Genomic DNA, 21,943 nt, shown 5'->3' with positions numbered 1-21,943 from the left:
TTTCAACTCAGAGCTTCTCTTAATAACCACATCAATGGATGAAAAAATTCGACCATAATCGAATTTATACCTGGGGAATTCAGTATCTGATGTAATATTTTTCTCCAGGGTTTCTAGTTCACCTTTAATAGTTGCAACTTCTATGTCATAATGTTTTATGAGGACACCTAAGAATTCCATGCCTTGTCTGTTGAATAAACTAATGAGCTCTAGATGGAAACTAGATTTTGGAACTATACAATAAAAGAGGAGGGCCATGGGCATTAAGGTTAGAAGAAAAGGAATTGTTGTGGCAAATTAGAACTTTTGCACACACATACCCTGGCCTCAATGAATATGCTTCCATTAAATGCATTTTGAAACTTAAACAGTTAGATAGGTAGTATATTTGGGGGGGGCGTTAATACAAAACATAGCCCCACGCATTTTATTTACTTAATTATACAGCACATATAGTTTTGTATGCATTTTTATTTAATATACTTGTATTTTATATTGCATTAAGTCATCAATTTAGTGTTTAGGCATTTAGCAACAGAATCATGAATTATATACGGAAACAGAAAGTAAACAGTTTTTCATAGGAAGAGAGGAATTGAGTTGTGTATTTAATTATTTAATTGGTCTTTTTATATAATTGTTTTATTGTTTTATTTAATAATTGTATACATATGTAAGCTATTGATTGCTTGTGTAACTTTGTCTGAAGAAGTTTGGATACTAGTCCTAACGAAAGCACTTGCGGAATAAAGTTTTGGAAAAGGAGAATATCTGCAAGTTTCGCTGTCTTTTTGTGTTTATAAGTACCAGTTGGTTCTGTCGTCTTTGTGTTTCTGAAGTTACATATATATATATATATATATATATATATATATATGTGTGTGTGTGTGTGTACACACACACACACACACACACACACACACACACACACACACACACACACACACACACACACACACACACATATATATATATATATATATATATATATATATATATGTATGTATATATGTATCTACTTGAAAATAATGAAATACCAGAATATCAAATCCCATTTCATTGAGACGAAAACAGCAAAACTTCATTTAATTGAATGGATACATCACTGAAAATGGCACCTGGGAACTACCTGGCCACCATGGACAAACTATACATAACAAAGTTAATCAAAACCACCAAAGTGAGGGGCTTTGCCCCCCACTACCCCCTGAACTAAATATACTGACTAAGATCACACTATAGTGAAGAAAAGGGGAAATACCTCCATGGTGGCCAAGTAGTTCCTTCCTCAAGTGTCGTCTCTGATGATGTAAACATTTGCGTAAGTGAAGTTTCCCTGTTTTCGTATTGATGAAGTGGATTTCAATTATCTGGGATTTTGATGGTTTGAAGTAGACCCATATATATATATATATATATATATATATATATATATATATATATATATATATATATATGTATCTTTAAGCAATAATCCACAACTGTGTTTGTGGGCATTTCAGTATTTACCCATAGATGGTATGGTTTGATCAAGAATGTGAAACCCAAATGATTAAACAAAGCCAACTGTGGGTAAATCCTGATATACCCACAGACAGGAGTGGATTATTTTTATTATACAATCACATTATTTAATCAATAAATTGTTTAGCTTTCTTAAATATATCTGTATAAGGACACTACAGTCTTCTTCCACATTGACTTCCCTATACTGATGTACTGCACATGTGTATGTGACTTGCATTCCCAATTTTGCACAGTACATCAGTGTAGGAAAAGTGACGGGGAAAACAGAATCACTGTTGCTGTTTTTTTGTTTTGTTTTGTTTTGTTTTGTTTTCCTAACTATTAAAAGAAGATCTATGAGGGACAGAGCAAACATATAAGGAAAGCTAGGCAGGCTTCTGTTGGCTTACTTTTGCAGAATGTGCCTAATTTTTCTTATATTTTTCTCTGTCCCTTAACATATGCCAACAGAAAGTTTGGCTGCTCAGTGGTACTTCAGTGGCCAGACTTTTTTCAGTTGTTATACTCTCAATGTACAACTGGCATGGTTGGGCTGTCCAATCAGTGTGTTTGTTTTTCAATAGAAATGAACATTTATTTTTTATCTGTGTGAGTGTGTGTGTGTTTGTGTGTGTGTGTGTGTGTGTGTGTGTGTGTGTGTGTGTGTGTGTGTGTGTGTGTGTGTGTGTGTGTGTGTGTGTGTGTTTGTGTGTGTGTTTGTGTGTGTATATCCTTTTCTCAATATTCTCAGCATCCCTCCTTAGCACGTCCAAAACAATGCAATCTCGCCTCTCTGGCTTTGTCTCCAAACTGTCCAACCTGAGATGACCCTCTAATATACTGATTCCTAATCCTGCCCATCATTGTCACACCCAAGGCAAATCTTAACAGCTTTAACTCTGTCACCTCCAGCTCTGACTCCTGCGTTTTTGTAAATGCCACCATCTCCAACCCATATAACATAGCTGGTCTCACTACCCTCTTGTATACCTTCCCTTTCACTTTTACTGGTACCCATCTATCAGAAATCACTCCTGACACTCTTCTTCACCTACTCCACCCTGCCTGTACTCTCTTCTTCACCTCTCTTCCACACTCACCATTACTCTGAACTGTTGATCCCAAGTATTTAAACTCGTCCACCTTTGCCAACTCTACTCCATGCATCCTCACCATTCCTCTATCCTCTCCCTCATTCACACCCACATATTCTGTCTTAGTCCTGCTGACTTTCATTCCTCTCCCCTCTAAAGCATATCTCCACCTCTCCAGGATCTCCTCAATCTGTTTCCTACTCTCATTACAGATCACAATGTCATCTGTGAACATCATAGTCCACAGGGACTCCTGTCTGATCTCGTCTGTCAACCTGTCCATCACCATTGCAAATAAGAAAGGGCTCAGAGCTGATCCTTGATATAATCCCACCTCCACCTTAAATGCATCCATCACTCCTACCGCAGTCCTCACAACTGTCACACTACCCTCATACATATCTTGTATCACACTTACATACTTCTCTGTTGCTCCCGACTTCCTCATACAATACCCCAACTCCTCTCTAGGCACCCTGTCATATGTTTTCTCTAACTCCAGAAAGACACAAAGCAACTCCTTTTGACCTTCTCTATACTTCTCCATCAACACCCTCAGAGAAAACATTGCATCTGTAGTGCTCTTTCCTGGCATGAAGCCATACTGCTGCTCACTAATCGTCGATTCGTCACCTACCTTCTTAACCTAGCTTCCACTACTCTTTCCCATAACTTCATGCTGCAACTGATCAACTTTATCCCTTTATAGTTACTACAGCTCTGCACATCACCTTTATTCTTACAAATCGGTACCAAAACACTTTTTCTCCATTCCTCAGGCATCCTCTCACTTTCCAAGATTTCATTAAACAATCTGGTTAAAAACTCCACTGCCATTTCACCTAAACACCTCCATGCTTCGACAGGTATGTCATCTGGACCAACAGCCTTTCCATTCTTCATCTTTTTCATAACTATACTTACTTCCTGCTTGCTAATCCATTGCACTTCCTGATTCACTATCTCCACATCATACTTTTAATAAACTTATTGTTTTATGCCTGACCTGCATAATTTTTGGTCATTTGCACTTCATGTTATTTAGTGGATTTTTTGGTTGGTGAACATTTTGTTTGTGTCTCTGCTACTGTGTTGCTAGCCTTATTTTATTTATTTATTTTACATTTGTTGATTGGGCTGGTCCAACTGGATATATGTCCATTTTCAGTGGAGGCCTGGGGAGAAAAGCTCCACTACAGATGAATATTTACAAAGACATTGGTACATTACAAAGTTTTGGCAATCATTATGTTTCATTGCATTTAGCTTATTAATAAGAAAAAAATCCTAGTGTGTAACAGCTATGGATATTCATACAAAATATGTACAATGACACTATTAAAATGTAAAGTCACACAAAAATCCTAGTGCGTAACAGCTATGGATATTCAAACAAGCCTTGCACAATGACACTATTAAACTGTAAAGTCACACACACATTATTGTCAATAGAAAAGAAACAAGCTTATACAGGTAAGAAGATTAGTGTCTAGGGACAGGTTAAGTAGTTAGTCTGGGTTAACACAGGGGCATAACCAGTGTGATTTAAGGTAGAGTTTTAGTTTGCTTTTGAATAGGTTAGCTGAGGATAGGGAGGTTAGGTGAATAGGGAGGGTGTTCCAGGTTTTACCCACTCTAATAGAGAACAATGAGTCACCAGCCGAATTGTTGGTTTTAGTTATTTGTACCAGTAGTTTGTTAGATGAGCGTAGGGTTTTGAGATTATTATAGGGGATGATACGGTTAGTTAGTATTGGTGTATTTGTAGGTTGATACAGGATCTTATGGGCTACAATTAGTGGGTATAGTAGTATTAGATTTGACAATTCTAACTAGCCTAGTTGATTAAGATTGTTACAATATATATGTTCTATAGGTGGACCCAGTTGCAAATCTGGCTATATTGTTGTAGGAGGTAGTCAACTTGTTCAGATTGCTTTTACATAGTTTGGTATAGATAGGAGAGGCATAGAGTAGGGTTGAGATTAATTGGGTATGGGCAATAGTGGTCCTGGCTAATGGAGTCAGAAAGGGTTTGATCCTGTAGAGGGAACCTAATTTTTTGTTTCCGTTTTTATAGTGTTATTAACATGAGGCTCAAAGGTGATGTTATTATCAATTAGTACCCCAAGTAGTTTTGTGGTAGGATAAGGAGATATGATAGTTTCATTGCTAGATGTTACAGTAAAGTTCAGTGGGGTGGCCCTATGGGTGGGGGTGAATAGAACATTTTGTTTTTTTTTTTGGTTCAAGATGAGACATCGGTGAAGAAGTCATTTTTCTACTATGCTAAAGGTGTTTTGGGTTAGGGACTGAAGTTCTGATGGGGAAAATGGCTGAACATGTAAGTGTGGAATCATCTGCATATTGGATACAGGTAGCTTGAGGTATTACAGAATAAAGGTAATTTGTAAAGATAGAGAAGAGGAGGGGACCCAGTATGGAACCTTGAGGGACACCAAGGGCAACTGGGAGGTGGGAAGACAAGTTATTTTCCCATAGTACAGCCTGTTGCCTATTATTTAAGTAGGATTGGAACCACTGTATAGCAAGTGCATCCAATGATAGGTTTTTAAGTATGTTTATGAGGAGGTGGTGTTTAACCATGTCAAAGGCTTTTGACAGATCAATAAAGAGGGCTGAGGATAGAGTGTCATTACTTTAATTTCTATTAATGTAGTCAGTAAAGGATAAGAGAGCCGAGGTGGTGCTATGGACTTTTATTTTATGATCATTTGTACAAAACTTTATAAATATCACATTAATACACTTATAGAATCCTATATTGCCGGCTGAAGTAAACTCAATAATTGATTCATTTTATAATACTATTTTTAACATTTTTGGTAATTTTGCAGGAGAACAACACCCATGAATCTACTGGGGGGGGGGGCAGTGCCCTGTCCATATCTCTAGTTAACTATTCTCACTCAGATAAATAGTAGCTGAAATTGTTAGTTTTAACAGAGCATGCCTTCCACTGAGAGAGTGTAGCCTTAGACTATATAATGAAAAGTGGTTTGGAGGAATAAACCCCATATATAAGGGGTTGCAGCAATGCATTTTCCTCTTGAAAACCATCAATAACTAAAGCAACAAGTACATAAGTGGTTCTCACATACCGTTTATGTCCACAACATTTAACCATATTGACATTGCATTGTTTCATATTCCCCTTTGTTTTAATTAGCAAACAGCTAATATACATTATATTTACAGTACATTATTTAATGATGATTCCTTTTATTTTATGTTTTTCTGCTAATATAGAGGATTGCTATTAGATCTCAGAAGATAACCAAATTTATGTATTTGAGACATGGAAATCAAAAAATTCACTTTCAGATTTGAACAAAGTGAACCTGAAGAGGTGAATCTAGACACTCATTGCTGAGATCACATAATAAGTAGTTATAATTGGAGAGACCCAATCATAATTCTCAGTAGAACATGGAGTATTATCTCTTCCAGGTACCACCAGTTACACAATAAAAGTGTAGTGATGTGAAGAGTTTTACAGCTTTGAAAACTATAAGGCAATTACTGCAGCCACAGTGATCAGAAGTGAATTGTCTCTCTGAAGAATGAACTGGGTCAAAAGCTATTAGAAACCATACTGTGATGCACTTTATGACAATGAAGTATATTACTGCTTTTAAACCTGTGAAAATGATTTGTACTCTGTGCTGTGTGGTGGTCAGTATTATACCCTAGCATGGGCTTAGAATGTAACAGTGCTGAAAGATGCATAACAAAAGTTTGATAAGCAACTTTCTTAAATCTAAAAGATGCTTAACACAGTTGTCTTTTTTTCTCCAAATTTAGTGCACAATCATAATGCTGCATGCACTTCAGTATTTAAAGGAATGGCATAAAATATTACTATGCATGTTTTGTTAATCAGTGTTTTACATTTTATACTTTGATGTAGAGGTACAGCTAGGGTGGGACAAAGAGAGCTGCCTCCCTCAGCACAAGGTGTAAGAGGGCACAATTGTCAGATACCACTCGAATGGTAGTACAGTAAAGGTATTCAGCAATTAGCGCTGATAGTGCATTTGTAGTCAGACTGAAGCACCAAGGGTTGTGCCAGATCAGAAAACCATACAGGGTGCCTGAAGACCAAGCCACCGTTTTGATTTCGTGTAGTGGGAGTCCAGTGTGCTTTTCTGCAAATATGTTTTATCCAGTTGTGTTTTATTTGATTAGATGAACCAAAGCCACTTGTGGCTGGACACACACACACACACACACACACACACACACACACACACACACACACACACACACACACACACACACACACACACATATGAGTAGGTGGAGGATACAAGTATATGGTGGAATACAAACTTATTCTGTGTGTTGGAAACTGAAAATCAAATGAGCTGAGAGGTGAAACAATGTGTCTATGCCAAGGACAAATATATGGATTGAAAGAAGTGACTCCCACAATATACATTCTGATTTTTGCAGCTCAGCAGATGCCTTTTGCGTGCTACTAGGACAAAATATTAACTGACGTGATCCTTGAATGTCATTGTCATGCAGTACTAACAGTCATGATTCTTGACATGTCATTGTCATGCAGTACTAACAGTCATGATCCTTGACATGTCATTGTCATGCAGTACTAACAGTCATGATTCTTGACATGTCATTGTCATGCAGTACTAACAGTCATGATCCTTGACATGTCATTGTCATGCAGTACTAACAGTCATGATTCTTGACATGTCATTGTCATGCAGTACTAACAGTCATGATCCTTGACATGTCATTGTCATGTAGTACTAACAGTCATGATCCTTGACATGTCATTGTCATGTCATTCTTACATTCACACTCTGATTTTTGGTTCCACTATTAAAATCAAAATGCCAAAATCCCGACTTGCCCCAATGCTGAAAATTAATACCTGACACACACAAAGGTAAAAATCTAAATGGTACACATTTGTATGTAGCAGTACACCCGTCTGCACCCCTAAATTTTGGTTTAAGCCCACGTATTCCCAGCCTTATACATTCCAGCTCTGCTGTTGCAGAAATACAGGGAATGGAGAAGTCTTTGAGAACAGAAGAATCACCACCAGTGCATAGTTATAAATTGTACAAGCAGTGACTCCCTATGGAAAATGCAAGCAGCATTATGTTGCTCAGTATCTTGTGTCTCAGAGACCTGATGCTTGAGGAAAAGTAACTTGGTAACATGTAGAAAATGATTATTGGATTCTTTACAAATTACAGGCTATGTCCCTTTCACCAAATCTGGTGAACTGAAAGTAGTTCCCCCTTCATTAAAACACGTAATGCAAAAAATATATATGTATGCAGAAAACCTTCATCAAACAAGTAAGGACTAAAATATCCTTCGGTTTTGGTATCCTCCTCATGGATGGACTATATCCCTGCTATCTATTTTCTTCAGTTTGAATTTCAACTTAGAGAATGACTTGGAATGTAATTTTCAATGACACATTTCCATTTGATTAAATAACTTCAGGAGTATAGCTTTTGGTGGAAAATATTTGGGTTGATTCATTTATTTATTGCTTTTTTCTTGACTGGTTAAAATCAATCTGGGTACATGCCCTTTTTAAGTGAAGGTCTGGGGAGACATAATTCAGATAAGAGTTAGGTTACACGATGGTTTTTAAACAGTTTCTTAATTTAACATGACTTATAAAGGCAGCTTTTTCTTTGCATGGGCATTTAAACATTTATGCCTGCAGTATATACATACATCCATACATACATTCTTTATACTATTTTATTTGCACTTATTCTATTGTTTAGTGAGTTATATTGATATGACCAGTATTTAACTAACACGTTTTGGAAATTCTGAAAGTGATGCATTATATTTTACATTTATAATGAGTTCTGTGTGAGTCTGAGTATTCATTTCACATCCAAACAGTTTTTTTTTTCAATCTAGCAATTATTTTATCTACCATGGGCATTATAAATGCATGTTGAATGAGTTTTTAATGAGCTTTATTTTTATTTTTTTTAATTCACCTTAAAGAAAATAGCTGATTATTTGTGTATGATATGAGTAATGAAGATTTTTGAGTTCCATTTAACAAGTCCTCTAAATCTGAATTATATGAATCATGTTCATTATCTTGTTTTAGATCCAGCAACTGCTCATTTCAGAAAGATGCTGAAAAATGTGACTGCAGGACTCAAAGAGATTTCATTAGCGTGCCTCCTTATGGGACACCCACAACCAAAAGTAACTTGGAAAAGGTAACATCACAGCTTTATGCTGCTAGAGACCATGCATGCAGAATTCTATGTGCAAACAGAGCAGTTGCATGATGCAGGTTACTTTCTTCACCTGAGAAATGTTTTATTGCACATATGTCAATGTAGCTTAAAGTGCAGTAACTGGGCTGGGCATGATAAAGAAGTAAAAGCACAAATGACCCATCACTTAATTTATAGGGAAAGTAATATTTTCCTTCTTTGTTTTGAAAGCTATATCTGATTAATTTATGAACATGCATTGCTCTAAAAGTTAATCACAATACAATGTATTGAATAAACAAATGGCATTTTCCTACCTGTCTAAGATGCAAGTTTTGACATAATAGAACCTACTGTTCAGATAAAATAGGATTCTTGTGATATACATTTGACATAAAATATTCACGTGAAAATAATAAACGTCAGCTTAGTAATAACATTTTAAAATGCTTATGATTTACTACTTTTGTGGTTTAGATTAAAGTGCAAATTGCATAGCTCTAGAAAACATCTTTTGTTTTTACTTGTTGCTGGATGTCATGATGAAAGTTAGCAAGAACAAAGCCCTGCAAGTTCTGCAACTACCTTCACTAAAAACATAAACTGGACTTATGTCATTAAGAATGATTGTTTTAAGCTTAAAATATCACTCTTTGTCTAGGTCATTGTAGCAAACCTCCCACTTCTGCAACAGACATTACACTTAGTAGCTTTTAATTAGGTATGAGGTACTGTATTACATTTGCTTTGTGTATTTATATTGTTTATAGTTGCAAAGTAAACCATACATTGTACAGATGGTATGCCAAAGAGCACCCCTGCAGATGAAAAGTTATTCAGTTATATGGCAGTGTGTGCTCAGTACACACACAAATTCTTGTTTTGCATGACATGGGCAATGTCAGGTGTCTAATGTATCTTGCAGATACCATTTATAGAATGAATATAATCTCCGATGTAAGGGATGATGATTACACAGTTTCACAAGGAGTCTGTCAGTATCTGACCATGAGACCTAGCAGAACACTGCTGAAATAGAATACAAGGAAATGTTTGATGCCATTATTGTGAATGAACTACTTCATGTTCTAATACCTTTACTATATAACTATATAAATATTCAGAAGAATAAAAAAACATTCACCTACACAAACATGGCAGTCATATAATATCAATCATGTATAACTCCAGGGACTTTGCATCTTTCACAGTACAACATGTGCCTTACAGTATATCCAGGACATCTTTGTTTACAGTGCTACACTCAAACTTTACAGATGACAGATTGTGTGTATGGTAGACTTGGTGTCCCACAAATTTCAGTTTCTGCCAGTTGCAATTTTGCGATGTAACCAAATGGATATGCTTTCTGAATTTGACTGCTCTAAATGCTAAATATTTGTGTTAAAATCTGCTGCTGACTACAGAAAATAACAGCCTTCTACAAACTGTTCATACTAACAATTATATCGTTAGAATTCTAGGTTACATGCCATGGAATCAGGAAGTAAATCTCTCAAAAAAACCTGTGTTTCGGCTTTTCCTGGTTAGGGGTCGCCACAGCAGAACTCCGGTCCACTCATGATTGGCAGTGGATTTTTACGGTGCTGAGTTGCCAGCCCGACACCCAACCTTTAACGAAGGCATGCCCATTCATGCTCGCACCTACCTGCATGTCTTTAACATCACTCGACCACAGGGAGGACATGCAGACACCACACAGAAGGCGCTCCAGCCAAGAATTGAATGGGAGAACCTCTTGCTGTGAGGTGACAACACTAACCGCTGCACCACCGTGGCTCTACCGGAAGTAAATCTCTCAGCCAGCAATAAGTACAAACATGTTTACTCTGGTTAATAAACTTAGTTCCACTGACGTAACTATAGTAAAATATGCTTATTTTATAATGTGAAAGCCAACTTTTCATAATGACAACATGAAAAAAATGGTAAAAAGTAATTGCACATTATCTTTCGGTAGGAGTAGAGTACATATGAGAGGTATAACTACCCTCCAAAGAAATTTCTACCACTTTGTAGGGAAGAATTTTGACAAGTCATCCTATGTAACAGAATAGCATGTGTGTGTGTGTGTGTGTGTGTGTGTGTGTGTGTGTGTGTGTGTGTGTGTGTGTGTCTGTGTGTGAAAATCTATAGCTATCATCCATCTATATATATATATATATACATACAAACACACACACACACACACACACACACACACACACACACACACACACACACACACACAAAATTCTGCAGAAAACAACAAAAATTGCTATCGGTGGTATAATCTTACCCCCGGATTCATGAAGCTCGGCGCAAGGCCAGTGTAAGGCCTGTGCCGGCCGTGCGGCATATAAATGGTGTAGTAGCGCCATATGCATATTAATGAAGGTGCACTGCCACCACATCCATGTGCATAGGACACGTGCGCGAGTGCATGGGGCGTTACTAAGCTGCGCCCGAAGACGTGTCAATGTCGGCTGGCGATGAGCAACCTAAACTGCTGAATATTATAGCCTGCCTGCAATAGTAATTGCACCTATCAGTGTCCGTGGATAATGAAACGTATGCAAAGCATGCAAGACAGTTCCCGGCCACACAAAATGGAGAACCAAACAGAAATGCACGCAACACAATATGAGTTTCCGTCCATGGAACAAATGATATTTAAAATCATGTGTCCGTAATGTACTGCACTGTCAGTAGTTATACCCAGTGGAAGTGAAGCGCATCATGTCAGCGCGCCGCCAATACACACGTCTATCCCCATGGGCATGGTCACCAGCAGTCCCACAGTGGTAGTGATAGTACACAGCTGGGCAGTTGTGGCTATATAACAACTGTAAAGAAACCTGACAGTCCAAATTGTATACCAAACACACACAAACATATGTATATTAAAATATGCTATACACATGAACAGGAATGTAACCGTCACATACACATAGGATGCTATATGCGGAACCGGGATATCCAAAAGCAGAACCCATGCATGCAAATGCAATACGCAACAACCCCTGTATAGCACATAACCCGCACCCATGTCCGAATGTCCACCAAATCCGGCTACCAGCCTTGCGCAGCCGTACACCTACACATAGCAAGTATTCCCCATATGTAGTAGGAAGTATCATCCTAGGCAGTGTCAGGATTGCAAATATGTATCCCACGTTTGTAAACATCCCATCACAGTTATGTAAATCCAAATGCCCGCGCGTTCATGTTTTGGCAAAATGTGTGTACATCCCACGTGGGATAAGTAACCTGTTGAAACCTCAGAGTTGTTTACACGCCACGGTGTCCAGTACTGTACACATCTGGACAAAACATGTATGTGTAGTCATGGTACTGTTCAGTTTCTACACAGACATACAAAACATACTACGCAGGATGGAACAGCTGTCCACCATGCAGGTCACCCCACTAGGGTTGTCACCTGTGGGACATCCCTTGTAGAAATGTGAGAATTTGCAGGATAAAACATACCCCCGGCCAGTGCAAAGGACAGAATTACATTTGTATGCCAAGATAAAAGCTTATTCCATAGCATTTGAATAGCTTATGCTATCCCAAATAATAGTTATGTGTACCAGATACAAAATACCTGTATCATGAAACTAGTAAAGAAAATAAGAAATATATTTTTGTCTTAAAATCACAGGACATTTGCCATGTCTTAGGTGTCATCGCAGGACACAACTGTCCAAAGTGGGACCTCCCCTCGCAAAGAGGAACAAGTGGTAACCCTACTCTCCACTGAATTATTGACAGTATATATTCAACTCAATCACATACCGACACCACCTCTCAACCTATTACAGAAACAAAATCTGGGCAAAGCCTAAAAGGATGGGTGGACAAATAGGGACAGATGTAATTACTGCTCTCACAAACTTCAAAAGTTCACAGAATAATAGTATGTACATAAGCTTGAAATGTTGTGAAGGATGTGGGGTAGTCCCCAGTATTACAGAGGTCCGTACATTTATACTGTAACAAACCGTCACATATGTTGACTGTCCTACTGCATACCTGTAGTTAATTCATAGTTAAGTCATGTGCAAAATAATAACCCTCTTAAGAATGAATACAGGAAATACTCAAATGTGAATGGGAACACCACTCACCGTGGATTATGTATTGTAACCACCCCCACCCATATTATGTATTGCCAACATTATAAGCTGCTGACAGGTGCCCAAACACCTGTGTCTGTAAACACAGATAAAATGTTTAAAATGGACAAACCCTGTCCATGTGCTTTGTCTGACATTTGAACATGGTCAGGGCAGTTCCGTTCACCAGGCGGACAAGCCTAAACCCAGATCACCACATGAACACCCTGACAATTAAAGACCTGTATGTGTTAGGACTATAAGCCTTGGGGTTCTGAATATCCCTGCAGTGATTAAATATGCAGCTTGGGTACAGAGCAGTAGGGAATAGGGAATGTGTAACATTTAGTACCGCATTTTTCCCAGCAGGAGAATGGATGCCTGTGTCGTAAGTGAAGCGGTGAGGCATATGTTAATGTAGCTATGTAGTATTGGTATGCATATAAATGAGTCAGAACACCAAACGTATAGTGGTTACAGCATCCGGCCAATGTGAATGCAGTCCCAGTTCAACTACGACTACAGCACACATAATGTGAAAGTGTAATGAATGCGTCTGTGCTGTACAGACAGTTAAATATGTAAAAGTGAACGTGTGTTTCGCATTCGTCCGTTAACCGGATTACAGATAATATACTGGTACTGTCACAAGTAATAAAGCCCACATAAGCACAAAGACTTAGTAAACATATGTAACCCACAATAAGGATATGCATGCGCGCCTGCACGTAACCCACAATAAGGAAATGCAAGTGCGCCTGCGCGTGTGTGATCCGCTCACAGCATAGTAAATTAATGCTGTTTCCCCCACGTTAGTTATACATGGCTCAAACCTGTTAACCCTGTAAAGTATGAAACTGGACAAAGGCATGCAAACTACCGGTACAAATAGGGACAAACCCCAGATATGTGCCAGAACAAACATAGAAAGTGGATAGAATAACGGGTGTGTCAGTAGCATGGATTCTCTGAAGGGTATGCAGTCGTAACCTGAACTGCTTGCCAGAATTCCCCACCGTAAGTCTCAAATGAAATGCCACTACATTGCCAGATAGACACAGGTTTATGTAAAACACACCGAAGATAAAGAGGCAACCAGCTGTACACTCTGCGACAATCTGTACAGTGGAAAGGTATGGTATGGATATAGATATATGTGTATACACATAATCCACAGACGTAAACCAAAGCAAGTTATGAAATGAGGATTGTACATGTATATATGTATACACAACAGACTTATGTCTCGTAGATATGACATATGTACATAAATAGGCCACGTTATAGATAATATGGGTAGACAAACAGACATGCACGAAAGGTGAATAAACCGCTGCATTCCAAACCATTGGCCAGAAAGTGACAGTCCAGCAAGTTCTACACTTTAAACATGCAGATAGGTGTCCATTGCAGGACCCCAAAAATTGATCCATACGTAGTGTCAACCGACACTGACGCAAAATAAGTGACCTCAGCAAATACAATATAGCTGTACATGCAACAGTATCAGGTGCAAGGGTGATGACACATGCGTCGATAGAATGTATGATGTACGAACTGATATCCGGAGAGTGGGGAGTGCATATAAGTGTCTCCACACTTCAGTACCGCACACATTAAACATGTGTAATGGGTACTGTAGAGGGTTGTCAGGTATGGGAATCATGGGTATGCAGAAATGGGCCTAGGTGTTGTTTGGCAGAGATTTCGTAGGCCCGCCCCGTGGGAGTGATGTGGGTATAGCACACGCCTATATTCTCAATAATGGGGCAAACTATCCACTGAATATTGTGTAAACCATTTTGGCAATATGTAGGGCCCTATATCAGTGTCATGTAGGTGATTATCATGGATGGACATGCGTACGACCAAGATGATACCCATAACTGGCAAACTGTCAGAATAACACAGCTGCACTAAGGCATAGTACATGAAATACAAATAGGGACTATATCAGATATACCCCAGACAAAGTCAGAACGTTGTGAGAATACTGGCGTAGCCAGGAATACGTATGTTATGAGTGTTACTAATCATGTAATGGAAATGTCAGTCACTATTATCTAACCGCACAGTTCGTAATGCCTTGCCAGCAATTTACCAGAAAGGCACATTACTATGACAAATGTAACAAGGGCAAAGGTCAAACATCAGGGCGTTTACCCATAATGTGTACAGGTTAGGGGTATGAAGGTAACCTGTCCAAAATACATGTACAGAACTAGTGATACTAGGTGGACAGGTGAGAAGAAAGACATCAGGACAAATGAGAAAACATGTACAAGTCATATGCATGTACTCTGACAAATGTGAATGACAAAGTATGCCCTGTGAATGTCAATGTGGAAGGTTAATAGACACAAAAGTAATGTGTCCCTCAGGGTGTCATGCAGTGTCACCGTAACAATGTCCAGTCCCCCATACTCGTACGTGAGCTCTGCCACTGATGGAAAGCGCAAATACTGGCGCACACATAAGGTACATGATAGACCAATTAGTGTGGATAAGCAGCTGTTGGCCTGTGTGAGGAATACAACTGTCTGGGTGGGTGTGTCCTGCAATATAAATGTAATGGCATGTGGCCTGTGATGCCGCCATACAGTGTGTGTATTGGTGTCAGAAAGTTGATATCTTGTATCAGACACATACTCCACAACTGTACAGATTTACGCAGAATGTGCAGAGTTCTGCCTCATATGTTTGGTGTTTTCCACGTAACATCAGTAACATTCTGGCACTTTCCTGATAACTGAAGTCATGAAATAATGACAAACGTGATTAAGACACCAAATCGGACAGAAAAGCCATACTAATGCAAAACCTATTATTGTGTCAACTATCTACGTTTGTAAGAGCAACATGTCAATACTGCCCCTATGTGTCCCACTATCAGTTAAGGCCTTGTCCAAAAATTTGCTCTAGGAGGTGGAGTGGTATGAACAGAAACAAATACATGTGTGAGGAAACAGCAATATCGACTGCAAGATAACGCAGAAGGTATGAAATGCGCTGCAGTAGGACATTCAGTACTGTCCGCAGGTATGTGCTGACATGTCAAATGACACAGCAGTTTACATGACGTACCTATAGGGCTGTCACCTTTACAAATGATGATAGTGGGATATACCCACAGCCATACACACAGCACAAATAGACATACACACATCAAAACTAGGCCATGATACATGAAGCCTCCAGCGTGTACGAGTACAGTGAGAGTACAGCAAGGATAGATGTCTGCCAAGATATACAGCAAACACCTGTAAGGGCGTGTAACACCGCCCGTAACACAGACGTTGCATGGACAATGTTGGGATTTGCAACATACCCCATTGGTATGTGAAAGCTATGCAAATATGCGATACATGAAACAGTCAGCTGTCCATGCAAGAGCAGAGTTATGGGCAGAAAATAGATTATATATACATATATATTTATATATATATATATATATATATATATATATAGAGAGAGAGAGAGAGAGAGATACAGACATACACACACACACACACACATGTGTCAGGGCTGGTAATTGAACTTACACATTACTACCCTATCACACTACAGCATGATGCATTTACAGAACACGCTACCGAGATTACTAAACACAGCAGACACACAGGCATTCTACTAGGTGCGTGTCAACATCCGCAAAGACAAAGACGTCAGCAGGATATATCTGTGTTGTGAAGCATCTAAAAGCATAACCTGAGTCCCCAGGAGGACGGGAGCATGCATGCATACACACACACACACACACACACACACACACACACACACACACACACACACACATCTGGCAGGCCTGGGAATCGAACGTACACCTAACTACCCTATCACACTACAGCATGATGCATTTACAGAATGCGCTACCGAGATTACTGAACACAGCACACCCAGAGGCATACTTCTAGGTGGGTGACATCATCCGCAAAGGCAAAGACTCCGATAGGGAATGTATGTGTTGTGAGGCAATTAAAAGCATTACTATGTCCCCAGGCAGCTGGAAACACACACACTCACACACACACACACACACACACACACACACACACACACACACACACACACACACACACACACACACACACACCTAACTACCTTATCACACTACAGCATTACGCATTTACAGAATGCGCTACCGAGATTACTGAACACAGCACTCCCAGAGGCATACTTCTAGGTGGGTGACATCATCCGCAAAGGCAAAGACGCCGATAGGGAATGTATGTGTTGTGAGGCATCTAAAAGCATTACTGTGTCCCCAGGCAGCAGGAAACACACACACACACACACACACACACACACACACACACACACACTTGGAAGGGCCGGGAGTTGAACATACACCTAATTACTTTAACACACTACAGCATTACGCATTTACAGAACGCGCTGCCGAGATTACTGGACACAGCACTCCTAGAGGCATACTTCTAGGTGGGTGACATCATCTGCAAAGGCAAAGACGCCGATAGGGAATGTATGTGTTGTGAGGCATCTAAAAGCATTACTGTGTCCCCAGACAGCTGGAAACACACACACACACACACACACACACACACACACTTGGAAGGGTCGGGAATTGAACATACAGCTAACTACTTTAACACACTACAGCATTACGCATTTACAGAACTCGCTACAGAGATTACTGAACACAGCACTCCCAGATGCATACTTCTAGGTGGGTGACATCATCCGCAAAGGCAAAGACGCCGATAGGGAATGTATGTGTTGTGAGGCATCTAAAAGCATTACTGTGTCCCCAGACAGCTGAAAACACACACACACACACACACACACACACACACACACACACACACTTGGAAGGGTCGGGAGTTGAACATACAGCTAACTACTTTAACACACTACAGCATTACGCATTTACAGAACTCGCTACAGAGATTACTGAACACAGCACTCCCAGAGGCATACTTCTAGGTGGGTGACATCATCCGCAAAGGCAAAGACGCCGATAGGGAATGTATGTGTTGTGAGGCATCTAAAAGCATTACTGTGTCCCCAGGCAGCTGGAAACACACACACACACACACACACACACACACACACACACACACACACACACTTGGCAGGGCCGGGAGTTGAACATACACCTAACTACCTTATCACACTACAGCGTTATGCATTTACAGAACACGCTACCGAGATTACTGAACACAGCATTCCCAGAGGCATACTTCTAGGTGAGTGACATCATCCGCAAAGGCAAAGATGCCGATAGGGAATGTTTAGAGAGTGAGCAGTCTGAAAGCATATTACTGTCCCAAGGTAGACGTACACAAACACGGCAGTACTGTCATTGGGCCAACTAAATATCTACGGAGCACTACAACACTAAATAGATACGGGATGCGCCACAGACAGTACACCCTTTGAGAGAGCAAGCAGTGTGTTCAATGTAGGCATCCATCGTGACATTGAAAATGTACATCGGTTGCCTGGATGACCACCATGGCTATACAGGATGTCAATGGCCATGCCCACACGCTTAGTATCACACGTCTGTTTGGAATGTACTGTGTGTCCATCTACACAACAGCATACTGGGCATGCTCACACACTTAGCAGTTGCAAAGGGCCATCTTGCATGCACACGGAGTCTAATCACGGAAGGGCGCAGTGTGGAATGTACTGTGTGTCCATCTACACAACGGCATACTGGGCATGCTCACACACTTAGCAGTTGCAAAGGGCCAACTTGCATGCACACGGAGTCTAATCATGGAAGGGCAGTGTGGAATGTACTGTGTGTCCATCTACACAACAGCATACTGGGCATGCTCACACACTTAGCAGTTGCAAAGGGCCATCTTGCATGCACATGGAGTCTAATCACGGAAGGGCGCAGTGTGGAATGTACTGTGTGTCCATCTACACAACGGCGTACTGGGCATGCTCACACACTTAGCAGTTGCAAAGGGCCAACTTGCATGCACACGGAGTCTAATCATGGAAGGGCGCAGTGTGGAATGTACTGTGTATCCATCTACACAACAGCATACTGGGCATGCTCACACACTTAGCAGTTGCAAAGGGCCATCTTGCATGCACACGGAGTCTAATCACGGAAGGGCACAGTGTGGAATATACTGTGTGCCCATCTACACAACGGCGTACTGGGCATGCTCACACACTTAGCAGATGCAAAGGGCCAACTTGCATGCACATGGAGTCTAATCACGGAAGGGTGCAGTGTGGAATGTACTGTGTATCCATCTACACAACAGCATACTGGGCATGCTCACACACTTAGCAGTTGCAAAGGGCCATCTTGCATGCACACAGAGTCTAATCACGGAAGGGCGCAGTGTGGAATGTACTGTGTGTCCATCTACACAATGGCATACTGGGCATGCTCACACACTTAGCAGTTGCAAAGGGCCAACTTGCATGCACACGGTGTCTAATCACGGAAGGGCACGGTGTGGAATGTACTGTGTGTCCATCTACACAACAGCATACTGGGCATGCTCACACACTTAGCAATTGCAAAGGGCTGTCTTGCATGCAGATGGAGTGTACACACAGAAGGGCACAGTACAGAAGGGCACAGTAAGGTAAAACTGTCCTCACACACAGGGCGGTCACACATGCAGTGACCAGTACACACACAGCTGCCATCACAGCTGTCACAGGTGCAGGTCACACACGTACACACTGCAGTGTACACTGTAGCTGTCAAGTCAGCACCATGTCGTCGGTGCAGCACTACACAGCCTTACGGTCCCACAACACCATGTGACACATGACCACAGGGCTGTACAGTGGTGTACACCAGCTGTGCAGAGTACACATGTACCAACAGGGATCCAACAGGTGTTATGCATTGCAATGATACCAGTATACATGAACAGGTCGGCTCAACACATACCACGGCCCTTACACAGCTGTGACACCTGACTGTTGCTGTACACCAATGAACACACATCTGGATATGTCATACATGTGATTGTGTGGATGTGTGCATGGACTGCACACACAACACATACATATATAGCCTTTGATGTACCACATGCATAACACTGGCCTAATCAATGCTACACATACGAATGGAAGGTGGGCCCATGTCTGTTGAATGCTCACACTACAGGGGGTAGCAGTGTTGACCGGGACACATACCCTTGTACTGGTCGCCTGTGACACCCGTGATATCATACCACAGTCCATGTGTTATGTATGTCAACACACATGTCCAACAATAGCAATGCATACAAACATGGCAACAAGAGACACATGTGACATCTGTACTGTGCATGCAGCAACCATGCATGTGCAGTGGCCGATGTCCGTAACAGTTGCATCTACCTACGACATGCAGACGCAATGCAGACCCATCATTAACACCTGTATACGGTGACATACAAACAGCACGTATGGAGGGATGTGTGTACATAATGTGGTGAACCACCTGTCTAGATGTATGTGTGCAGGGGGTGGCTCACAGTTGTGTCATGCACCATCCTATCATGCCATGTGCAAACAGTACGCTATGTCTCTGTTACGTGACGGTACTGACATAATGCATACACAGTGGTCAGGTGTTAACAACTATATGTCACATGGCACCTGTAACACCTACAACCTCCCGTGTGCATATAGCAGCACATCTGCCAGATATAGCATTGGCACACATAATGCAATCAATACCGCTGCATGTCTATCAAACGTGTCATCGTATGGCAGGTGTATCATTCCCAGCACTGCCATGTCTGTCCGAATGTGTGATCAGGGTTGCCACATATCATGGGAAATATGTCCCAGTTGCTACACATCCCTGTACACCATTGTAGAGATCTGAACATACGTCAGTGTGGGAAGCATGACATCGGCCGTTGTGGTGCATCACACACGTCGGCTGTCCGTATACACATGTGTGGTCACCACAGTGTGTGTGTGTCTGTATGAATGTCTGGTGCTTGATGTGAGGGTGTATGCTAATATATGGTGGGAAATGATCACTAACCCCACATGGTGACTAACCCGTAATGGTGATGCATTGCACAACCCTGTTGATGCCATAGGTCCCAGCCATACTGGCTACCTGTGCATGTCCCTTCTCTGTGACACGTCGTGTGGGTGCATAGTACTGTGAGGGTGATGACCACGCAGGCAAGGGTCCCCACCTGCACACTATGGGGTGTGCGTTATAGTGGTGTACACCCCGTGAATGCGGCCATGTTCCCGTACTGTTACAGGGTCCTACTGCTGCACAGTGTGGCCTCCAGCTACCAAGTGACACCTCACATCATCATTGGCCAGGCCGCTGTGTACAACCCCTGCACCATGTCACCATACCTGTAATCTGTCCTGCTATGTATGTCACATCTCTGTCCAGTGTAGCCTGTGGCACCGACCACATGCGTCAGGCGCAGTATATGTGTGGACATCTGTGTCATGTTGGTGTGGCCAACAGTCAGGTTGAGGGTACATGTAGCATGCTGATATTGCCAGACGTGCCTGTGAGTAATCCACAGTTACATGTGGGGGACTGCAAACACTGCTACCTGTAGGCACATGCAAGTACACCATAGGAGGGAACCAGGGTATCACAACCAACATGGTTCTACAGATGTAACCGAGACACATACCGTGAACACATCACAATGCATGCTGCACCTGCACTACATGGTATGACTGGTGCATGTTGACAGTACACAACCTATGTCGCATACACATCTCTCAGTATTCTCAGTATTCACACACAACCACTGCAACATACACATCCCTCACTATGCATACACAGGTATTACATACACCTCTCACTATGCTGTTCACCCTGTGCATCAGAATATTTGTGCATAACCCTGCACCAATGGTGTGGATGACAGGGATGCGGCACAAGCTTCATCATATGCACAGGGTGATATGTTTGCCAGGAGCAAAGGCTGCACCAATGGATAACATCATGTGTGTGTGTAAGGACCTGTGAGTTGACTGGACATGT

The 21,943-nt window shown here is 41.1% G+C and overlaps 1 protein-coding gene across 1 annotated transcript in view; it reads left to right on the top strand.

Moving 5' to 3' along the window:
- The window catches only part of LOC122808455 (neural cell adhesion molecule 1-like), a 261,490-nt gene that overhangs the window by 135,851 nt on the left and 103,696 nt on the right, over window positions 1–21,943 (top strand). The window contains exon 5 of the mRNA XM_044079415.1: window positions 8,740–8,854. Coding sequence (XP_043935350.1) covers window positions 8,740–8,854 — 115 coding nt within the window. The remainder of the gene's footprint in view (window positions 1–8,739; window positions 8,855–21,943) is intronic.

Source organism: Protopterus annectens, chromosome 8.part0, assembly GCF_019279795.1.
Source record: "Protopterus annectens isolate FY-2018-M chromosome 8.part0, PAN1.0, whole genome shotgun sequence".
Classification (NCBI taxonomy): Eukaryota; Metazoa; Chordata; order Ceratodontiformes; family Protopteridae; genus Protopterus; species Protopterus annectens.
The sequence above is the reverse complement of the archived record's forward strand: the minus strand, read 5'-3'. Positions and strand labels throughout refer to the sequence as shown.